The 21,921-nt window shown below is 40.2% G+C and overlaps 2 protein-coding genes and 1 long non-coding RNA gene across 9 annotated transcripts in view; 2 read left to right on the plus strand and 1 right to left on the minus strand.

The window, feature by feature from the left end:
* LOC123978549 (coiled-coil domain-containing protein 9B) overlaps positions 1 to 15,038 on the minus strand; it is a 31,320-nt gene extending 16,282 nt beyond the window's left edge. The window contains exons 1-2 of one of the 7 annotated variants that reach the window (XM_046061819.1): positions 14,796 to 15,038; positions 8,580 to 8,692 (exon numbers count right to left, since the gene is read on the minus strand). In XM_046061819.1, coding sequence (XP_045917775.1) covers positions 8,580 to 8,642 — 63 coding nt within the window. In that variant the 5' untranslated portion in view covers positions 8,643 to 8,692; positions 14,796 to 15,038. Of the gene's footprint in view, positions 1 to 750; positions 806 to 1,050; positions 1,147 to 1,321; positions 1,486 to 2,994; positions 3,094 to 3,247; positions 3,430 to 8,579; positions 8,693 to 14,795 lie in introns of those variants that run through there. The other 6 variants (XM_046061818.1, XM_046061823.1, XM_046061821.1 and 3 more) reach the window with 6 other exon arrangements.
* Positions 6,027 to 7,051, plus strand: LOC123978554. The gene is made up of 5 exons (XR_006827004.1): positions 6,027 to 6,090; positions 6,183 to 6,228; positions 6,581 to 6,591; positions 6,680 to 6,739; positions 6,860 to 7,051. It is a non-coding gene; the product is annotated as an uncharacterized LOC123978554 (long non-coding RNA).
* Positions 10,684 to 18,078, plus strand: LOC123978552 (putative DEAD-box ATP-dependent RNA helicase 29). The gene is made up of 5 exons (XM_046061827.1): positions 10,684 to 10,798; positions 16,588 to 16,624; positions 17,524 to 17,534; positions 17,621 to 17,680; positions 17,868 to 18,078. The coding sequence occupies exons 1-5, from the start codon at positions 10,706 to 10,708 to the stop codon at positions 17,997 to 17,999; spliced, it is 333 nt and encodes a 110-aa protein (XP_045917783.1). The 5' UTR covers positions 10,684 to 10,705; the 3' UTR covers positions 18,000 to 18,078.
* The last annotated feature ends 3,843 nt before the right edge of the window (positions 18,079 to 21,921 follow it).

Genomic DNA, 21,921 nt, shown 5'->3' on the forward strand with positions numbered 1-21,921 from the left:
CCAGGTAATGAGATGATACGAAAAGGAAAAAGAAACTATTCTTAAGCAAACTGCTCACTTGCGTGCAGCTCGTAGTTTAAGCATGAAGAAACAGCAAAATGTAAGTTTATTCATGAGAGAAAGTGATGTGAAAGGCAAATATGTGCCAAAACTTTGAAAAGATGGTAGAGACTTATGAGTTTATGAGCTGTTTCATCCTTGCATCTGATGTTTGCTTATTATAGAGGAGGAGTGACAACAACGCTGTCAATTAGGAAAGTTGTCACTAGCTGCTTGTTAAAACGGTGAAAAAATATAATTCATTTTAAACTATCCTTTTCTCCACACTCTATTATTCAGCTGGGTCAAACCTTCTTGACAGAGACAGGAAGTAGACCTGCCAAAGTGACTCAGTCATCCTTCACTGTTGCCCCAGTGACGACAAGACAGTCAAGGCTACTTATATGTGATATTACTAGCACAGAATGATGACTCATGGCTAGTGAGCGCACAAAGACCATCACATCTTTTGTGCTTTTTCCATCGCCGCCGCTGTTACGCCTGCAAAGAATTGCTGCCACTGATAAGATGTTGAACAGTTTGAGTTCAACAACCACGCTCTAGTCAGTCTTTTTATAAGAGCGATCAGACGTTATTTAAATGTACGACGACAGCACAGACCTTTCGTAAAACAACAAAAGCTACACATCCTGAAGGCAGTTGTGCCTAACCTGCAAAGACACAGTGAGCTTCAGAAAAGTTTAGACTCACTCAGAGAGACAGCAAGCTGGAAAGTGGCTACCTCACGGCTTCTAGTTGTCAGGGTATCCAAACACAACAGACCATGAGGACATACCACCAAGAATAGTCGCAAGGGAGAGACACGCTGCCGGCTCTGAATCTCAGCGAGGCCAATGGCGGAGACTGAAGTGAACGCCGGCTTCCACAAACCAAAGTGGGGAGACTCTGTGCGTGGATGGTACCCCTCTGGGTTCTGCTGGCCAGTTCTGTGATTGTGCAGCAGCAAGGCTAACATGCACACATACACACACACACAACTACAATACACACCAAGCCGTTGTGGGTCTGCCAGCGGACAGCACCCATGCCCGAACAGGCAGGCAAAGGGGAGAAGGGGGCCCTGCAGAGAGAAAGCTGCCAAAGCGTCCTCCCCACACAGCGTTCCTGCCTCCTACAGGAGCTACAACAGGAGCCAGAGACCCAACTGAAACGCATGTAGCCACAGCTAAATCTGCGACAGAGCTGAACAAGAAGAGGGGGAACCTAATACCAGAGTGACAGAGCTGGGAAGAGAGAAGGGGAGGAGAGAGAAGGGACTCACGGGTCTTTCCATGTCAGCAGTGAGAGCTGGGCTGGGTCCAGGCGCGAGGCGGCAGAGAGGGCTTTCTAGAGTCGACGATCATGCCTCGACTACAATGAGCCAAGTTGGGCAAGCAGCCAAGACGTCTAACAAATGCACAGAGCTCCCCTGTTAACGGATTTCACAGCACCCATCCGCATGTCCTCTCCCTCTCTCCCTCTCTCTCTCTCACCAATCCTCCCACCCTCCTGCACATATGCTCTCTCACTCCCTCTCGCCTTCTAAAGCACTTGCTCTTTCCCCTCCTCACTTATCCTCTGCTCAAAGCATGCTAGTAAAATCCTGTCACCCTGCCGACAACACACTGAATTTTAAATTAGGCCCAAATTAGCACTTTTGCTTAACTGACACATTAACATATTTTTTCTTCTGTGTATGATATGTTGTGTCATCATATGCTTGGCAGCAAAATAGCCATATATAAGGGATATGTGGTTGGTTACTGACTTCTGATAGGGGATCCTCATTCACAATATGGCACAATATAAATCCACACAACAAAAATGAGATGTGTGTGTCGTTTGTTCTCACTGTGGATTCACCAGCTGCGTCTCCTACGAGCTCCAGACTACATGTTTAGAGTACTAAACAAGCTTCCTAAAGACTGGGGGGGGGGGGGGTTCCCACAACACTTCATGCACGGTACGCTGCCAAATCTGAGAGCTAATGGCATGCAGAAAACTTGCAGCCTGGCAGACAAATGCCACAAGCGTCTCAAGGAGAGGTGAAGTCAGTCATTGACTCAGAGTCAGTGCTCTGCAATTTCTAGATCATTATGGAAACAAACACATCTTTTACCAGTCTGAGCTACATAGTCCACATAGCTTACATTCTACTTAGATCAACCCTGCTAATGAGCAAAAGCTGTTTACAAAATATATTTGCCTGCAAGTATTTGAGTTATTTTAGAATTAATGCCTAAGAAGTTTGTGTTTAAATTTGTGTATGCCTCTAACACGTTAATACCTGGAAAGTATTGTACTACATGGTGAACTAAGTTGTTGAGTTTTTAAACATGTCATTAGTTTTATTAACAACAATTGCTTGTGAAGTGAGTAGTAGTTACATTTTAATTATTATAATTTAAGAGTTAATTAACAGATATATCAATTAACAAGACTAAGAACCTAGCTACAAACGCCATTATGCTAACATGTCCACAGTGACAAAGCTAACATGTTTATGTGTAGCAGGTATAATGTTTAGCGTGTTAGCATGTTATTGCTAACATTCGCTAATTTGCACTAAATACAAAGAACAACTAAAGCTGATGGGAATATTATTAGTCCTGCAGGTATGTGATCAGAGTAATGTTGTGTAGTGTTATGGCTGGCAGGCTAATTTTAAACATAATGTTATCCTTCTTCTCACAAATGCAGGTGACTTTCCATTATTGGGTTTATTTATATCATAGTTATATAGTTGATTCTGCTGTTTTGCCTTGAGCATAATACCATATTCATAATCTTTACTTCCCTCCGTCCATCCATAGCAGGGGGGCTGGAGCCAATCCCAGCTGGCACTGGGAGAGAGTCAGGGTACTACAGGTTGCCAGTCTATCCCAGGGCTAAAAACACATGAAAGCTTACATTGACACCTGACATTATAAGAGTAATTTAGAGTCTCCAATTTACCTGACTTTCATGTCTTTGGACTGTGGTAGGGAACATGCGCACCTGGAGAGAACCCACACAGAAGGGCCCCCGGGAGGCCCCAGCCAAACCAAAGACCGTCTGTGAAGCAACAGAACTAACGTTGGGCTACTGGGCTGCAGCTATGCTGCCTTCTTGCCATTTTCCCCACAAGTTACATTAAAAAACTGCTATTATTTAGATATTATTTTTTGTTTAGATAGATCAGTGAGGCATCAGTAAAGACTGTACCGACCTCCACATTAGCTGGATTCACCGTCATCAAGCTAAAAGCAGCGACAATTGCACATTAAGTCCCCAATGTGGCGCCAAATCCTTTGTCACATGGAGCCTCCAAAATATGAAGGAGAGGCCAATAGGACGCCTGTCTTATTGCTTTCCTAGAGCTGATGCACAAGCTAACTGACTGCTGTAACCCACAAGTACAGGCAGCTACAGAAGAAGAAAGACAGTCCACTTCAAGCAGTGTTCAACAGTTCAGCTGTGCTGTAGGTATCCTGTAATACAGACAACAAACAGCATTGTGTGGGTGGAGCATCTTTACTTAAATCGATATTATGGGCTGATATAAGCCAGTTGTGGTTTTTAGAAAAAAAGAAAAGATCTAATGTGAAAATAAGATATAATAAATAATATATAATAAACACAACTAATATTTTCAAAATGAAAACTTTAACTTAAATTTAAATTTTTATGTTTCTAACTAAAATCTACTGGAGAATAATAAAACAATAATGCAATGAAAAATGCAATGAATGAACAAAATCCAAAAAAAGATGTGGGTATTATATAATTAAACAGCATCTGCATTGTAAAACTTTTAGTGTCAGTTTTATATAATCAGAAAATCATTTGCAATTTATTTTTCATTTATGAGGTCACCACTAGGGGCCCCTGTTCACCATAAACTGATAAACAATCCTCTCTTTTTTTGGTTTTGATGGTAAAATCTGGATCAAAAAAGCTGATCATCATTTAAATAGATCTGTGAATTTTTCAGTGAAAGATCAGGGAAAACAAAATGAAAATAAAAAGAATTGCTTGTTTTGCCAGCAGTGGAGTATGCTGGCTGTGGAATGAATAGCAATGATCTCATTCAGGCTTTATTTACTTGTGTCTGGTTTCCACTTCCAACTGTTTATTGTTATTATAACCTGATTCAGTGGAATGACTATCTCAGGTCATAAAGGTGCAATTTTCAACATTATGAGAAACACTGCAGCTTTAAAACAGATGCAGCACCTTCACTTGAATGAACATGATTTGACAGCATTTTTTATATGGAAGGTTATTTCACACAAGTTAGGTATGCACTAAACTTTCAAGTTTGTGCATGTTTACATGAAAACTAGTGCTGAGACGCTCCTTTGCCTGAGTCACACAGCCTATGTATGCCAAGCATTGCTGAGTTATTGCACAAATCTAAATAAGGCTTTTTGATCATCATGTTTGATATGACAAAGAGTTATAGTTCTGAAAACAAAAGACAGATTGTTTTAGGTCATATTAATTTGGCTGTCTGCTGCTTTTGCCCATCAGATGTCAGCCACCCACAGATACAGGGACAGAAAGTAATTTATTTAACTCAAACTAATAAACATATGAATGAACTGGTGGGGTGTGTGTGTATGAAGGAGAGACATCAGTCATCTCAGAGGTGTTGTAGATGAGTGTAAATCTATGTATGTGTAATGCATGTTGGCTGGTGCTGCAAAATCAAGCAAAGGAAGAAAGCTGAGGTTGATGCAGTAGGCCCGCTGACAGAGAGTGAGACCCCCAGAAGGGCAGTCCTTTATGGTTGAAGCTAAGAAGTCCAGCCCAGATGAGCAAGAACAAGCAAGCGACCCTCTCAGCTCCGCCTGCAAGAGACTCCCAGAATCTGCAAAACAGGCAGGCAGAGTGGGATGGGCTATCACATGTGTTTGTCTGTCCTTGAATTCAGTATCTGGCTCACCTCATGTGACGTTTAACATCAGGTTTTATATAATTGCCAGAAGACAGTGAAAGGTGTGTCCTTGATTTATGATCTGTAATATTAAATATCTGTATTGGAGTATTTTCATAGTATGGTATTTCTTGTTTAACTTTAGTAAACTATCTCAATCCTCCAACCACTCATTATCAGTAACGATTTAGAGATTCTACATTTGGTTTATCCATAGTTATGCCGCCACTGTCGGCCTACTGTACCCTTCAGAACATGTTTGCATGATACAGGTTTACCATGAGGAATAATTACATAAATGCATCCATAACAATGATGCCTTACTTGTAACATGTAAGACCAATAGGCCTACCTAGCACTGGTGTCGACATGTCAACATTAATGGGTTAAAAAGCCTGTGACATGCAAGAAAATGCGGGCTTGCCTCCAAGGAGTTGAAGTGCATACACTCAACAGTAATTCGCAGTAGGCCTATCAGGATAAGTTCCCCCGGGAACAGTGTGACTTTTATAATTATGCTGGAATGTACTTCTTGACTCGTGGTTGAAACCTGTTCCTGCATAGCAGTGATCATTTTATAATTTTAACCAAATTAATTCAGTTGCCTATAAAGTACCTGGACCACCTTCACAGTGAATATTTGCAGGTATATTTGGCATGTTAACAGTGAATTATCAGCTGAATACACTGACTATGAACATTTTCTAAATGTGTTCAATATAATCATTTGATGTAACGGAATCCGGGCAGCATGTTATCTTTCCCCTGCAACATACACTGTTGAGCAAACAAGGAAATGGCTGTGCCTGAAGGTGATTTTTCAGAGAAAAGGTTTGCAGATACAGCGTCAAGTTAAGGGTGGGCCAGTTGTCATCATAGTCACCCCTCTGGTTACGCCCCTGCTCTCAAGTGTCTGTGAATGTTCTTATATTAATGTTTAGAGGTGGAACAGTCAGTTGCTCTCACATGGAAAAACACTGACTGGCCACACCCACAATCACACCTGTCCTACATCTATCAGTCACATTTCACAACTTGTGTGCAACAATAACACACCCACATAATGTCGTACAGCCCCTTATAAATACAGACTGAACACACACATTAGACACAATTCTGGATTTTTGCACCAGGTATGTAATGGTTACTGCTGATTATTTGTAATGACTGCTAGAAATGTAATGATTCAGATTTTTAAGATTCTTCCTTTTATTTGTTTGCCCAGGAAAATACTTTGTACTGCCCTTGTCAACAAGACAAAATGAGTGAACGTAAGTCTCTTTGATTATTTGTTAAGAATGCTTTAGAATAGTTTTCTGCGCAGAACTTTGAACAATATCTAATTATTATCGTAGGTTGAGAATGCTGTGCTTTAGTGCATTGGTGCAGTTAAAATACTAATTGTACTTTATTCTATTTGTATGCACACATTTTAATGCATCTTGCACTTGGTCATTTACTTCACATTTGAGAGCAGTAGGTAAAATCTTATCATAAACGCTTTAAATGTTTTAATGGATTATTTCCATTTTGCCATTTCAAACTGTCCCGTGCAACCTCTTTTGACACATTTGGTTTTTAGTTACTTAATTTCTGACTTTATTTTTGTTCTCTCCATCACAGCCGGCAAAAAGGTGAGTCAGTTTGTTTCATTATAGTTCCTTTAGACCTGTGACTAACAGCGTGAAAACATGTGTACTCATGATGCGGTTTCCCTCTCAGGACATTAAGGCAAAGAAGCCAGAGGCGGCGGAAGGACACTCAACATCTGGGTCAGATGGAGTAAGTCATCTTTCATCTTCCTGAAGAGTGCTTAATTAAAAATAATTAAAACTATACAGGCGTTTCTCTGCCTGTATTTTAAGAAAATGCATCAATCATTGTGGTTGTGGTTGTTTACAGGGGAAAAAAGAACATGGAAAGCCACAAGGAAAGGAACCTGGAAAGGAACACGCAAAGGAACCTGGGAAGGAAAAGGGACATGGACATGGAGCACCCCGTGGTGGTCACAAATAAATGATCCTTTAATCGCCATTCTGTGATAATGATTGTAAAGAATTAAATGCATCTCTAATAAAATAATCCAGAAAAAGACAAGACTGATTTATTGTTTATTCACATATATAACACAATTATCCAGAGCAAACGCATGGAAACTTTTATGGCTCCATTCACAACTCAACAAATCTAAAGCTTCTATAATTTAAGTGTGGTAAACATGCGTTGTGTTTGTTATGAATTTTCAGCCATGTCAGCAACATCATGTGGCAAACAAATGTTTGGAGGATTTCTGCATAGGATGAACTGGTTACATTGGTGAAATAAAATGCAATAAAAGTCAGGGTGATAATACAAATCAATCAGCACCTAGACCAAAAAATACACTTTCTGAAACATGGCTCAAAGCAACATCTCAGATAATAAATGTTCTATGTAGATCTAATAGCTGCTCCAGGGGTGGAGTTGTGGCCATCTATGTTTCCTCTGTACTTGTATCTAAGTTAATCATAAGTCAAGCCTCTACATTTTTAATGCGCTTTTCTACATGTTTTATGCAAATACTGTAAATGTATAACTATTGGTAGGATAGGCCATCCTCTTCGCTTGCAGAGTCCTTTAATTGCCTGATCTTCACCATAAATTTCATTTCTTGTAGAAATTAAATCATTTTAGGTCATTTCAATAAAAACTAGTTAGATAAATCATTGGGAAAAAAAATCACTGTAAATACAGATTATGAGCCACAAATACACTGAACAAAATTATAACTGCAACACTTTTGTTTTTGCCCCCATTCATCATGAGCTGAACTCACAGATCTAAGACTTTCTCTATGTACACAAAAGGCCTATTTCTCTCAAATGTTGTTCACAAATCTGTCAAACTCTGTGTTAGTGAGCACTTCTCCTTTGCCGAGATAATCCATCCACCTCACAGGTGTAGCATATCAAGATGCTGATCAGACAACATGGGTATTGCACAGGTGTGCCTTAGGCTGATGCTGCTGTTGTATAGAACACAAAATATACACAAGTTGCCCATCAGCAGCCATGTGGGCAAAGCAAATTAATTATTTACAGAGGTCAGTGTCTGTGTGAAAAACAGTTGTTGAACAAGGCAGAGTCACTATCTGTTTTGATAGGGGATCCTTATTCACAACATAGCACGATATAAATCCAGACATCACATCTGCGTGTGTTGTCGCATCAAAGTACGGCACCACCGTCATCAAGCTAACAGCAGAGGCAGCAGCAGATACAAACGGCAATTGCACATCATGTCCACAACGTGGCGCCAAATCTATGTCACAAGGAGCCTCCAAAATATGAACGAGGTCAAGAGGCCACCTGCCTCCCAGCCTGCTTTCCTAAAGCTGATGCAGAAGCTAACCGTAACCTACACATATACAGGCAGCTACAGACACCGAAGAAGAGAGACAGTCCACTTCCTGCAGTGCTCAACACATCAGCTGTGCTGTAGTTATCCTGTAATATAGACTGCTCTGTGATACGACCCAGATATTTAGTATGAATCTGCTGTTCAGTCACCCTGTGTGGCTTTTTGGTCAAAAATATCAAGGTGACTCAAAAAGTGTTGACAAAGCAATTTTAACTCCACTTACTTGCTTGCCCTGGAGCTTTTGATTGTATCCCCTGGTCCTCATCACCAGATTGAGTTTTCTCATTAGCCATGCTGGAACTGTAGTTGTTTTTCCATGTTATCTCACCTGTTCAGCTATAAAATATTTCACAACAAATTGTCATTGTGTGGGGAGAGCATCTTTACTTAAATCAGATATTATGGACAGATATAAGCCCATTGTGGTTCTCAGAAAAAAAAGAAACAAATGCAAAACTAATGCAATATAAATGATATATAATAAACACAACTAATATTTTCAAAAACAAAAACTTTATCTATTTTATTTTCTTAATTCAAATCTACTTGGAATAAATTAAACAATAATGCAATGAAAACAGCATTTTCAGTGTAAACATTCTAGTGTCACTGTTTTAAATCATCTGCAATCTTCCCCATTTTTTCCCCCTTCACTTTGCTTGTCATGGGCCGCTGTTCACTGTATACTGACTACAGTGTCCTCGTTTTCTGGATCAAAAAAGCTGATCATCATTTACATAGAAAGGCCTTTGAGTATTACTCAGTGAAAGATAAGTGAAAACTAAGTGAGCTTGACTAAAAGTGAAGTGAAGTGAAGTGAGTGAACAGCAATGACCACACTCATTCAGGCTTTATTTACTCACATCTGGTTTCCCCTTTCAGCTGTTTATTGTTATTATAACCTGATTTAGAGATGAATGATTATCTAAAATCACAAAGGTGCAATTATAGACATTATGAGAAACGCTGCAGCTTTAAAACAGATGCAGCACCTTCACCTGAATCAACATGATTTGACAGCATTTTTATAAGGGAGGTTATTTTCACACAAGTTAGGTATGCACTAAACTTTCAAGTTTGTGCATGTTCACATGAAAATGAGTGCTGAGACATTCCTTTGCCTGAGCCACACAGCCTATTTAGGCCAAGCTTCTTTGAATTAGTGCACAAATCATCATCAGGTTTGACATGACAAAGAGCTGAATATCAAAATACAAGAAAACAACATTTTTAGACATGTTTGCGCTTCAGAAAACAGAAGACTGATCGTTTCGGGTCACAATAATTTGGCCGTCTACAAAACTCCCCTTCACCCATCAGACTTCATGAGACCGGTTTGTTGTCCTCTAGTGCACTTACCTGGATCACCTCATGTGATGTTTTTTACGAATGACTTAAGACAGAAAGGTGGAGCCCAAGGGATGTAATTATTGTAAATACCCAAACAGACAGTGAGGTTGGTATTACTACTGTTGCAGTTTGAACCGGTGGTGACTGGTTACAAACAAACACGTGTAGGCTACAGCGTTGGGATGACCTCAATCACTCATGGTACTACTTTTGCATTTACATTTCTTGTTAGAAAGTACATTTACACAAGTACTTTAAGTATAATGTTGAGATACTTGTACTGTTCTTGTTGTATGCTACTTTACATCTACTAAACTACATTTCAAAGGTAATTATTGTAGTATTTACTATTTTTTTTCATTATTTAATTAGAAGTTTATTTGAAGAAAAATATTTTACATGTAAAACATATGATAAGCTTTGAAAATGTTACCAACAGTATATACATTTGTTAAAATTAACGATCATAACTAGAAAAACATTAAAATGTTACACACAGTACTGCATTGGTGATAATGATCCACTAACATGACACTCCTAATAAGACCACTACTGCGTACGGGTATGGGTGTGTACCTAAAAGGGTACCATTTATTGCTAGTCTATTTTTGTGTACCCTGCAAGACATAAAGGTACCTTTAAACTACAGTGGGGCCAAAAAGTATTTAGTCAGCCACTGATTGTGCAAGTTCTCCTACTTAGAAAGATGAGAGAGGTCTGTAATTTTCATCATAGGTACACTTCAACTATAAGAGACAAAATGAGAAATAAAAATCACATTGTAGGATTTTTAAAGAATTTATTTGTAAATTATGTTGGAAAATAAGTATTTGGTCACCCACAAACAAGCAAGATTTCTCTCACAGACCTGTAACTTCTTCTTTAAGAAGCTCTTCTGTCCTCCCCTCGTTACTTGTATTAATGGCACCTGTTTGAACTCGTTCTCTGTATAAAAGACACCTGTCCACAGCCTCAAACAGTCAGACTCCAAACTCAACCATGGCCAAAACCAAAGAGCTGTCGAAGGACACCAGGAAGAAAATTGTAGACCTGCACCAGGCTGGGAAGAGTGAATCTACAATAGGCAAGCAGGTTGGTGTGAATAAATCAACTGTGGGAGCAATTGTAGCAATTGTAAGAAAATGGAAGACATACAAGACAATTGATAATCTTCCTCTATCTGGGGCTCCACGCAAGATCTCATCACGTGGGGTCAAAATGTTCATAAGAACAGTGAGCAAAAATCCCAGAACTACACGGAGGGACCTGATGAATGACCTGCAGAGAGCTGGGACCAAAGTAACAAAGACTACCATCAGTAACACACTACGCCGAGAGGGACTCAAATCCTGCAGTGCCAGGCGTGTCCCCCTGCTTAAGCCAGTACATGTCCAGGCCCGTCTGAAGTTTGCCAGAGAGCATATGGATGAAACCAAAATAGAACTTTTTAGAACCTATGATGAAAATTATAGACCTCATCTTTCTAAGTAGGAGAACTTGCACAATCAGTGGCTGACTAAATACTTTTTGGCCCCACTGTATATACAGTAGTACGATAATGTACCCATTTAAAGGGTAATATGTCCTATTAAGGGCACCACCCCAGCGAAAAGCTATTCTGGATTTTAAGGAGACAAATGTACCAGAATTCTTTACACAATAATTGCTTTTTGACTGTTTATTATAACACTATAACATCCACTGATCTAACAATTCTACCTAAACCCCAATGTGAAACTACAGGATACATTGAACAATAGACACTTTTTATACTCCTTCGATTTGTCCCCCGTCTGTATGAACAGGAAAAAATTCAACATATTTAGACAGAATACCTCAATGAAACCCAAACCAACCGTTGTCTGTTAACTGTGACACGGTAAGCGTGGAAATGATTGTCAAAAGAGCAAGGAAATAAGTTTCCCACACAACACCCAAAAAGTCTCAACATACTTAATTTTCAAGAATGAAGGGATGGCTTCTGTGTGTACAAGACCTACAACAAAAACATCCCCAAGGGCATATTTGACAACATTAACAGATACAGATGACACATGCAAAATCGTGATAACTGAAAAATCTATTTTAATTAACTCCTCCAAAGCCGCATGTCCGATCGACACCAAATTTGGTACGGATAATCTCTGGACCAAGCTGATAAAAGTCTGCAGAGGAAATTTTGATCTGACAAAAAATGTTGCAATTATATGCTAACAAATGTTTGCGGGAAGTGATGTCATATTTTACGTTTAGAATGGCCGATCATACCAAATTTGGAGCAATAATGTGGGACACCCCCCTGAGGGCCTGTGCAAAATTTTGCACCAAGGCACATTTTGCCTCATAACTACGCGCCATTACGTCGCACATTCACAAACCTTATGTCTACGTGTTTGGGGGATACTGCCGATTCGTATGGTATAGGACACGCCTCTGTGCGATGACGTTTTCATTTGGCTAAATTGCGAAAACTGTAAAACCTATTTTAATTAATTCCTCCGAAGCGGCAAGTCCGATCGGCACCAAACTTGTCACCGACAATTACATTTACTCATTTGGCAGACGCTTTTATCCAAAGCGACGTACATTTGAGGAACAACATACAATCATTAACAAAGCATAAAATACAGCACGAGATCTACAACTGACAATACATATTAATAAAAGCAGTAATAAATACTAGTAAGCGCTAATGGCACATATCGCATCAATGGGAATACCTAGGGAAAGAAGTTAGAGTTAAAAAGTGCAATCAACACAAGATAATTGTAGGGGACAGAAGAAGAAGAGCACAGGAAGTGCATGTTAGGAGTTAGAGGTGTTATAAGTGTTCTCGGAAGAGATGAGTTTTCAAGAGCTTCTTGAAGTTAGAGAGGGACGCCACTGCTCTGATGGCATGTGGTAGCTCGTTCCACCATCGTGGTGTCACAGATGCGAACAGCTGGGACTGGGATTGCTTTGTGTGAAGGCGGCTTTCGTTGGAGGAGCGTAATGGCCCGAGAAGGAACGTAAACTTGTATTATGGAGTTTAGGTAGGTGGGCGCAGACCCAGTAGTCACTCTGTATGCAAGCATTAGTGACTTGAATCTGATTCTGGAAGCCATGAGTAGCCAGTGGAGGTCACACAGCAATGGAGTGACATGCGTCCTTTTGGGCTGATCAAAAACCAGACCCCTGCTGCATTCAGAACCATTTGTAGGGTTTTCACAACACAAGCTGGAAGACCTGCTAGGAGGGCATTGCAATATTCGAGGCGAGAGGTAACCATGGCCTGTACCAGAAGCTGGGTGGGACATTGAGTGAGGTAGGGCCTTATTTTTCTGATGTTGTATAGTATATAAAAGTGCAAAATAATTTCCTTGAGTCAGTGGCACTGCTTATTCTGTCATTATAGAACACAGTTTTGGCAGCACTGATGCTTGCTGAGAAGGAAGATGGGAGCAGTTGGTAGCCCTTAAGGTCGGCAGGGTCTTTGGTTTTTTGCCATTTTCTTTCAGCGGCTCTGAGATCAGCACGGAGCCCACGGATGGTATCAGTTAGCCATAATCTCTGGACTGAGTTGATGAAAGTTTGTAGAGGAAAATGTTGATCGGCGAAAAAATGTTCCAATTATAACCTAACAAATGTTTGCGAAAAAAGCTAAAAAAAGGATGTGATGTCATATCTTAGGTTTGCAACGTCCGAACTACACCAAACTCGGGGACCTTATCTGGCACGCCCTCCCGAAGGGCTGTGTGAAATTTGTTGTGAATCTAGACGGCGCTGTTATTCGTATATGAAATACCACTACCATAGACATGCATTCATTTTATATCTCCGTAACCGCAAGTCCCTTTGATGTCAAACTCTGGTCGCTTATTCGTCGCGGGTCCCCGAAGCCACAGCTGAGCGCCCGGGTCAACTCACGCGGCCTCCGCTGGGCGAGGGGTACGGCTGGCGGTTCTAGTTTATTATTAGTTTTATAATTGTGGATTTTATTGTTGTTTTTAGTGTGTGTATCTTGTTATGTGTTGTCAGCCTTTTTTATCCAATTCTGCAATCTTTATGTGTCTCTGTTTTCTGTAAAGTGTACTGGAACCACACAGCTGGTGATTTTACACTTTAAATAAATTTGACTTGACTTGACCATTGAAAGACAACCGCCCAATCATATATGAGCAGAGATGCTGTTCACATGAAATAGTTGCTAGAGCAGCTTTAATCGTGTGCTCTACTTCATTAAGACTGAAAGTGAAGCCCTCTGTGGAGAGCATCTTAAGGTCAGGGTTGTAATAGTACTTTCAAGCCCTCTTTCACATGTGAATGGTGAACCATTAAAGCTAAGTGAATGTGACTCAACTTTGAGCGATATTTTCCACTTATGTTCCCAACTGTATAATAAAAAGCACAGATTTTATACTTATTTCTTTTAGCTCCAAGTGGGTTTACAATTTCAAATTTATCTTCATAAAAATGAAGTGTTAGAGCTTGAGGATTATCTTTGAAAAATGAGTGCTCTTTAAAGTACATGCCATCACCGTAGTCTCAGAACATCATCATCTCAGTTTCTGTGGTTATCCAAAACAACCTGTTCCCACACATCATCTACACAGCAATATTTTTTAATAGCTGTGTGATTGGAACTTAAGTACCAATTTTCAATCCTGCATTGTCTCTTACAGTGTAACTGATTTGTTCTGTCAAGTCCATTTTTGATTTGCAGTGTTCTTTTATTATGTATGGTGACCCAATTGAATCGCATGCTTTCTGAAAAAATCTGATGTAGACAAAACTTGCTTGTGTGTGTTCAACTAGTTCTTCGGATGTTTCTTCAGGTGATTCAGAGCATTACAAATATTGTTTTTGTTTTTTACGATAAACATGCCGCCTAAAAGAATGATACTTGGAAAAAGCCGACTGGCAGTAACTTATCCCACAAGTTATGTTGAAATGAGGTTCGTGGGCATGCACAAGTCCAATATGCCGAATTAGCTTCCATAGAGTCAAGGTCCTTTTTGAACATTTCGAACACTGATGCAGTCCAGGCAGTATCAGTAAAATACATCCAACCCAAGCCCACAACAAGCACATTGCGGCAAACCCCTCTTACCGGCGGAATCGCAGGTGTCCTGTAGGCAGAGCTGCTGAATCACTAAAGGTGTCTGGTCTGAACGGCAGGGCTTGTCATGGATGGGGTCATCAGGTAAAAGGTCATCATGTTTTCAAATTTAAAAATAAATAAACAAAGGACAAAAGGACAGGTGCTCAAGCACCCATGGCACCCCCTCTGGAGGGGTCTGGTGAGGTGCATACGCAGAGCCCAAAGGATACTAAAGGACAGCACCCACCCATCCACAGCCTGTTCACCCTGTTGCCTTCTGGGAAGAGATATATTAGTTTCTGCTGCTGCACCACCAGACTGCAGAGCAGCTTTTCCCCCCAAGCTATCAGACTTTTAAACTCAAATTCATCCTCAGCACTGCTCTGCTGAATATAGTTTATTTCTGCTTACCATTTTTATAATTGCTTTTTTATTACTGTACATTGTCTGACAAATAAACCTACTTAGTAACTAGGGCTGACCCCAAATAGTCGAAGATTCGATGCTTCGATAGGCGGAGCCTGTTTCAACTGTCAATTTCACAGTCGAAGCTTCACAGCGAAACAAGGATCATGCCATTTTGGCGATATGGGGGTGCTCAACGTCTGATTTTCCATAGAACTACCAGTTTTCTCCCAATAAGTAAATGTACAGCCTATTACAATATACATTTTGACGTTTAATGCTGTAAATAAACATGTAAAAAGAAGAAAAAAAAAAAACACTTCCAATAAATGTTTTTAAAGTGCGTGAATAAATCCAAAATTCTAACCCTAACCCTGGGTCGTCAGTGCGCATGAGTAGGCGTATGTGTAGTGGCAGGAGGAACACTTGCTGAAGATGGAGTCCCACCTTCAATGGTGTTGTGCGGAGTTGTCCGCACCTCGCGGGACTTCCGGGTTATTCCGTGAGGAACCGTGACGAGAGAGAGAGAGAGAGAGAGAGAGAGAGAGAGAGAGAGACTTTGTAAATCCCTTAGTCGGGGACAGCCCTATAAGTAACATTTGTTTAATCCACAGTTATGCTACTGTAGGCCTACTGTACCCTTCATAACCTGTTTGCATCAAACAAGTTTACCATGAGGCATGATCAAATAAATGTATAACAATGATCCCTTACTAGTAACATGTAAGACTAAAATGCAGCCCTGCCTCATAGGCGTTTAAGTGCATACACGCCCACAGTAATTTGAAGAAAGATTTTAAGATCACCGGGAAATTTTCGGCACTAGTACAGGCAGCAGTGTGGCTTTTATAATATTGCTGGAATGTGCCTCCTGTCTCATGCTAGAAATCTGTTGCAGCATGAGACTTAAAATGTAATCCGGGCAGCATGTTACGTTTCCCCTACAACATACACTGTTGAGCAAATAGAAAATTGCTGTGCCTGAAGGTGATTTTCGGAGAAAAGATTTGGCAATTCAGAACAATTTTAAGGGTGGGCCAGTTTTAATCACAGACACCCCTCTGGTTACGCCCCTGCTCTCAAGTGTCTGTGAATGTCCTTATATTAATGTTTAGAGGTGGAACTGTCAGTTGATCTCAGGTGGAAAAACACTGACTGACCACACCCACAAGCTTACCTGTCCTACATCCGTCACAGCATTTCACAACTTGTATGCAGTACTAACACACCCACGTCGTCTCATACGGCCCCTTATAAATACAAACTAAACACACACATTAGACACAATCCTTGATTTTTGCACCGGGTATGTAATGGGTACTGCTGATTATTTGTAATGCAAGTGTAATGTAATGATTCAGATTTGAAAGAGCCTTCTTTTCATTTGTTTTCCCAGGGAAAAACTTTGTTCTGCACAGAAAAAATGAGTGAACGTAAGTCTCTTTAATTATGTGTGCACAGATTTTGACTGCATCTTGTACTTCACTTGGTTTACTGCACATTTGAGAGTAGGTCAGCAGTAGGTTAGTAGCTCCAATCTCACCTTAGGGTTTGGTGTTTGGCATAATATAATAATTGCTTTTAATTTTTTAATGGCTTATTTCCTTTTGTTATTTAACCGAGGGTCAAACCTTCTGTCGGGGGGGCGGCTAAATATAGATTGAAAATATATTGGCCTATGTAATATATTTAAAAACACCTGACCAGATGTGTAAACCACCAGCAACAGTGACACACTGCTTAATATTTAACATGTACATCAGTGGTGCTGCGATTTAAACATCCTGTGTTTTACCTGTGTGGTGGACCAAAATGTTGGCACGTGCTCGCTAGCATTGCACAGCTGTTGTGTATCGAGCATCCAGTGTGTTTGGAGTCAGTTTAACACTGAATATCGAGGGGAGAAAATTAGCTTCCTTTTAGCTTTTAGAGACATTTGATGACTGGTTAATAAAAATTTCCATTTTTCATACAGCCTATTGGGGGAGGGGGCATGACCCCCCATCCCCTGCCGTGATTTAGCGCTAGTATTCCCAGGAATTCAAATACAGTACTTCACACAACAACTGAAAGTAAATCAATTGTGTTCATTGTCAAAGATAATTTAAACAATAGGAAAAGACCACTGTCTGTGTTGAGATTTTATTATTCCGTGGTGCAATAAGATCATAATTTTTTTTAAAGGCACCATTGGCTTAAATTGAACTAAAATTGCATTTTCATGTCAACCGTCCATTTGCAACCTTTTTTGATACATTTGGTTTTAGTTCATGTGTAATTTTTTTTGTCAGTTTGCACATTTTTGACTTTGTTTTTTGTCTTTCTATCACAGCTGGCAAAAAGGTGAGTCAGTTTTCTTCCTTACAGTGCTTTAGACCTGTGACTAACAGCATGAAAACGTGTACTCAAAAAGCTGCTTCCCCTTTCAGGACGGGAAGGGAAAGAAGCCAGAGGCAACGGAAGGACACTTAACATCTGAATCAGATGGAGTAAGTCATCTTTCATCTTCCTGAACAGTGCTTCATACGTTTTGCCTCACTGGCTGATTCAGTAACTCTGCAGTGCTCTGGTGTTCATTTTCCATTTTCTTTTACAGGAAGGAGGAGTTTTCCAACCTTTTTGAATTAAAACTATACATATATAGATACAAACATATGTTCTTGTGGTTGTTTACAGGTTAAAGGGAAAAAAGAAGCAAAAGGACAAGAAATGAAAGACAAACCTGTTGGTTGTGGAGGTCGTGGTGGTGGTAGTGGAGGTCGTGGTGGTGGCGGAGGTCGTGGTGGCGGAGGTCGCGGTGATCAATAAATGATGAAGAAATCCTTGACTCGCCATTCTGTGATAATAATTGTAAAGACTTAAATACATGTATAATAAACAAATCCAGAAAAAGACAAGACTGGTTAATTGTTTATTCACATAAATAAAAGTTCAGTTGCCGACTCCAATTTTACCACATTTATTCAAAGCAGATGCATGGGAACATTTACAGCTCGACGTGTAGGTTCACTACTTCACAAGTTTAAAGCCTCTATAATTTGAGGGTGGTGAACATGCACAGTTGTCTGATAACTATAGGGTTGTGTTTCACAGAAGAATATGATGATGTGCGTTTGTCATGAATATTGTTACGTGGCAAAAAAAACTTCTGCATATGATCAAGTGAGGATGAACAATAGCATAGCTTTATACACTACAGACAAGTATTTCTGTTATACTGAGCTTAGTGCCCTAAAAAGGTTTTGAAATGTTCATCATCAGTTTAACTAAAACTAGACTTTATTAAGTGTAACTTTATCTTGCCTCTTTAAAAGGCTTTACACATTCGGAGGCTAATGCAGCACAACAGGCTGCATGACAGGCTATATGAAGGCTACAGGTTATTATGGAGAATAAGTTCAACCAAAAAATGTAGATCAAAATAACTGCATAAATATTGTAAACGGGGGGAAAGCTTGGCTCTGTCTAAAGGTAACAAAATCGACCAATCAGCACCTCTACGGCTACATAACATTACAGTAATGAACATATTTTATTTTGTGTGTTTGATCCTTACAGAAGAAATAAAGTGTAGAGTGACAATTTACCATTTTCCTAGGGGTTATCCCAGCCAAGAAATATTCCAGGACATAATAAAAATAAAAATAATTTTCATGGTTCAATGACTTGTAATCGGGTGAATGATGTATCTATCACTGCTGCTCTGGCCAGGGGAGCTTTCTATGGCACCACATTGAAATCCCGGGCAGGATGTCTGTTGCGAGAACAGCGTCATGCTTTACAGCACTACAACACTTCAACAAGACTCTTAAGCAAGCAAGAAGCAAAGAGTATATAATGTACAAAATAAGTTCTTTGGAAGAAGCTAGCTCGGTATTCTCAGTATGGATATCATGGCAGAGGCTGCAAAGAGACCGAAGAAGATGTCGGAGGAAGCGAGGAAGAGAAAAAGAGAGGGTGAGGAGCAAGCAACTGGGCAAGAACAAGTATCGGCCTGGCTGTAACTCGATGGCGTGAGCTAAAAGCTGAAAAGATGCAGGACAGATGCTGAGCTGGCCTCCTTTCTGTTGGACTAGTAAGTAATAACTTATTAGCTGGCTTGCTATGTGTTGTGTTGAAAGTTGTCGAAATCGTCCAGAAGTTTCACAGACAGAGGTTAATCTTTGATGATATGAGACTTACTAGATAACACACTCGGACATTGTTAACGTTACTGTAAGTGCTGTCAGTCTTGTTGAGCTTTGTTGGCTAGCTTGCCACCCAAGTTTCAAGTAACATTGTGATGCTGCTGGTACACAGCGGCGCTGGTGTCGAGACAAGGCCGGGCGAACGGGCAAAATAACCGGGCTCAGCAGCCTCTGGACATAACGTTAGATAATGGCATAGATATAGAGACTGAGGAGGACATTAACAGAGGAAGTTAAGAAAAGGAAAAGAGAGTGACCAAGCAAGATGCTCTCGGATGATAGCAAGAGCTTCATGAAATAAAAGGCTGCAAAATGTTTGGCTGTGTTAGCAAAGTTTTTTACTCGCTAGTTTTTGAAGTTATGTAATCATAACAAATGCACAGCTGTCCTTATTTATTTAACTTTAGACTGAGCCATGTCAGCTGTTTCTAGTATGTTTGCTAAGCTAAGTAGCATGCAGTAGAAGTTATATTTGTAGATTGACAAAAAATGAATGAAGTGAATGAGTGCATTTCCCAATATGTCAAACTACTCCTTTTTGACCATCCTTTGGTCAGTTTGGTGCTTATATGTTGAATAGGATGAATGGGGGATGACGACTGTTGGCCTTTGCTGTAGCACCACCAAGAGGAAAATGTCATAGCACACAAACAATTTCACAATAGGCAGTTCACTAAAAAATATCCCACACATTTATGCTCCCATTGGGAAAAGCTGTTTTGATTTTGATTATAACAAGGCCTTTCCTCTGCTGACATCCTCTATACAAAAATGTACAATTCTTAACACACAAACATATTAGCTTTCACTCCATAATAAGCTGCTCAGTGTCAGCTGTAGTGATCCAGATGGGCAGAGGTAGCCAGCAGTTCATCTTTAAACTATTTTGGGTGCATGATATTTCTAGCAGGGAAAGCTATCTTTTCTCACATTGTTTCTCTGCATTTTGCTGTGTGTGCTTATGTAAAAAACACCATCAGATGTGATTATGTGTAAAATCTCCACAACAGCAACACCTGTCAAAGTGGCTGCTGGTATTTTGTTTCCCACTGGCCCATATTCTGCAGCAGCATTGTGGTGAATTGAGGATGACTCACTGTTGAAGGTAAAGGGGTAAACGCACCCCTGGTGTTTATGCTTTGTTGTTTGTATAAAATTGTCCACATCTTGAGAACAGCCATGACTCAATGTTCTGTTCTGAGCAATGCAGGAGTCCTCTAAAGACTGTGAGATCATCTGGAGCTCTGCACTACCTCACACCCTCACCCAGATTTCCTTTCCACACCATTACTTGCATGTGAAGGAGTTTTAGAAGCTTCACTTTCTTTACTGCTTACAAGTCAGCTTTCTCCTGAGCATTTTCAGTTTTCATGTCCCTAAATGTTTTCCTGCTGATAGAAAAAAAAGCATTTGTTTAATTTTTGTTCCCCCCAATATCAAAAGACAGAATTTATGTTGACTTTGCAGTTCACCACACTGATACAGCATCTGGTAATGTTTTCCACACCAGACAGTCTGAGTCACTGAGTCACTCTCCTTTGGTCAGTGCTGATTAGACCAGGGGGTTTTCAAAGTCTGAGACTGCAGACAAATCGCCCCACCACCACATCTTTAGTTTACTTGGCAAGTTTCGCTCAAAGCTGATGATTATATTATTTGATCCTATTGACACTCAACATTTGAACCAAAATACAGTGGGTACGGAAAGTATTCAGACCCCTTTAAATTTTTCACTCTTTGTTTCATTGCAGCCATTTTCCAAAAATCAAAAAAGTTCATTTTATTTCTCAGTAATGTACACTCAGCACCCCATCTTGATAGAAAAAGACAGAAATGTAGAAATTTTTGCAAATTTATTAAAAAAGAAAAACTGAAATATCACATGGTCATAAGTATTCAGACCCTTTGCTCAGTATTTAGTAGAAGCACCCTTTTGATCTAATACAGCCATGAGTCGTTTTGGGAAAGATGCAACAAGTTTGCCATTCCTCCTTGCAGATCCTCTCCAGTTCTGTCAGGTTGGATGGTAAACGTTGGTGGACAGCCATTTTCAGGTCTCTCCAGAGATGCTCAATTGGGTTTAAGTCAGGGCTCTGGCTGGGCCATTCAAGAACAGCCACGGAGTTGTTGTGAAGCCACTCCTTCGTTATTTTAGCGGTGCGCTTAGGGTCATTGTCTTGTTGGAAGGTAAACCTTCGGCCCAGTCTGAGGTCCAGAACACTCTGGAAAAGGTTATCGTCCAGGATATCCCTGTACTTGGCCGCATTCATCTTTCCCTCGATTGCAACCAGTCGTCCTGTCCCTGCAGCTGAAAAACACCCCCACAGCATGATGCTGCCACCACCATGCTTCACTGTTGAGACTGTATTGGACAGGTGATGAGCAGTGCCTGGTTTTCTCCACACATACCGCTTAGAATTAAGGCCAAAAAGTTCTATCTTGGTCTCATCAGACCAGAGGATCTTATTTATCACCATCTTGGAGTCCTTCAGGTGTTTTTTAGCAAACTCCATGCAGGCTTTCATGTGTCTTGCACTGAGGAG

The sequence above is a fragment of the Micropterus dolomieu genome, linkage group LG11, assembly GCF_021292245.1.
Source record: "Micropterus dolomieu isolate WLL.071019.BEF.003 ecotype Adirondacks linkage group LG11, ASM2129224v1, whole genome shotgun sequence".
Taxonomy (NCBI): Eukaryota; Metazoa; Chordata; class Actinopteri; order Centrarchiformes; family Centrarchidae; genus Micropterus; species Micropterus dolomieu.

What these genes read in the sequence shown, in the direction of transcription:
- LOC123978552 (XM_046061827.1), top strand. Translation starts at nt 10,706, where the DNA reads ATGGCCAAAACCAAAGAGCTGTCGAAGGACACCAGGAAGAAAATTGTA. An exon ending in AATCTACAATAGGCAAGCAG is followed by an intron (nt 10,799 to 16,587) that starts GTTGGTGTGAAT and finishes TTGTTTTCCCAG; the next exon opens with GGAAAAACTTTGTTCTGCAC. An exon ending in TAACATCTGAATCAGATGGA is followed by an intron (nt 17,681 to 17,867) that starts GTAAGTCATCTT and finishes GGTTGTTTACAG; the next exon opens with GTTAAAGGGAAAAAAGAAGC.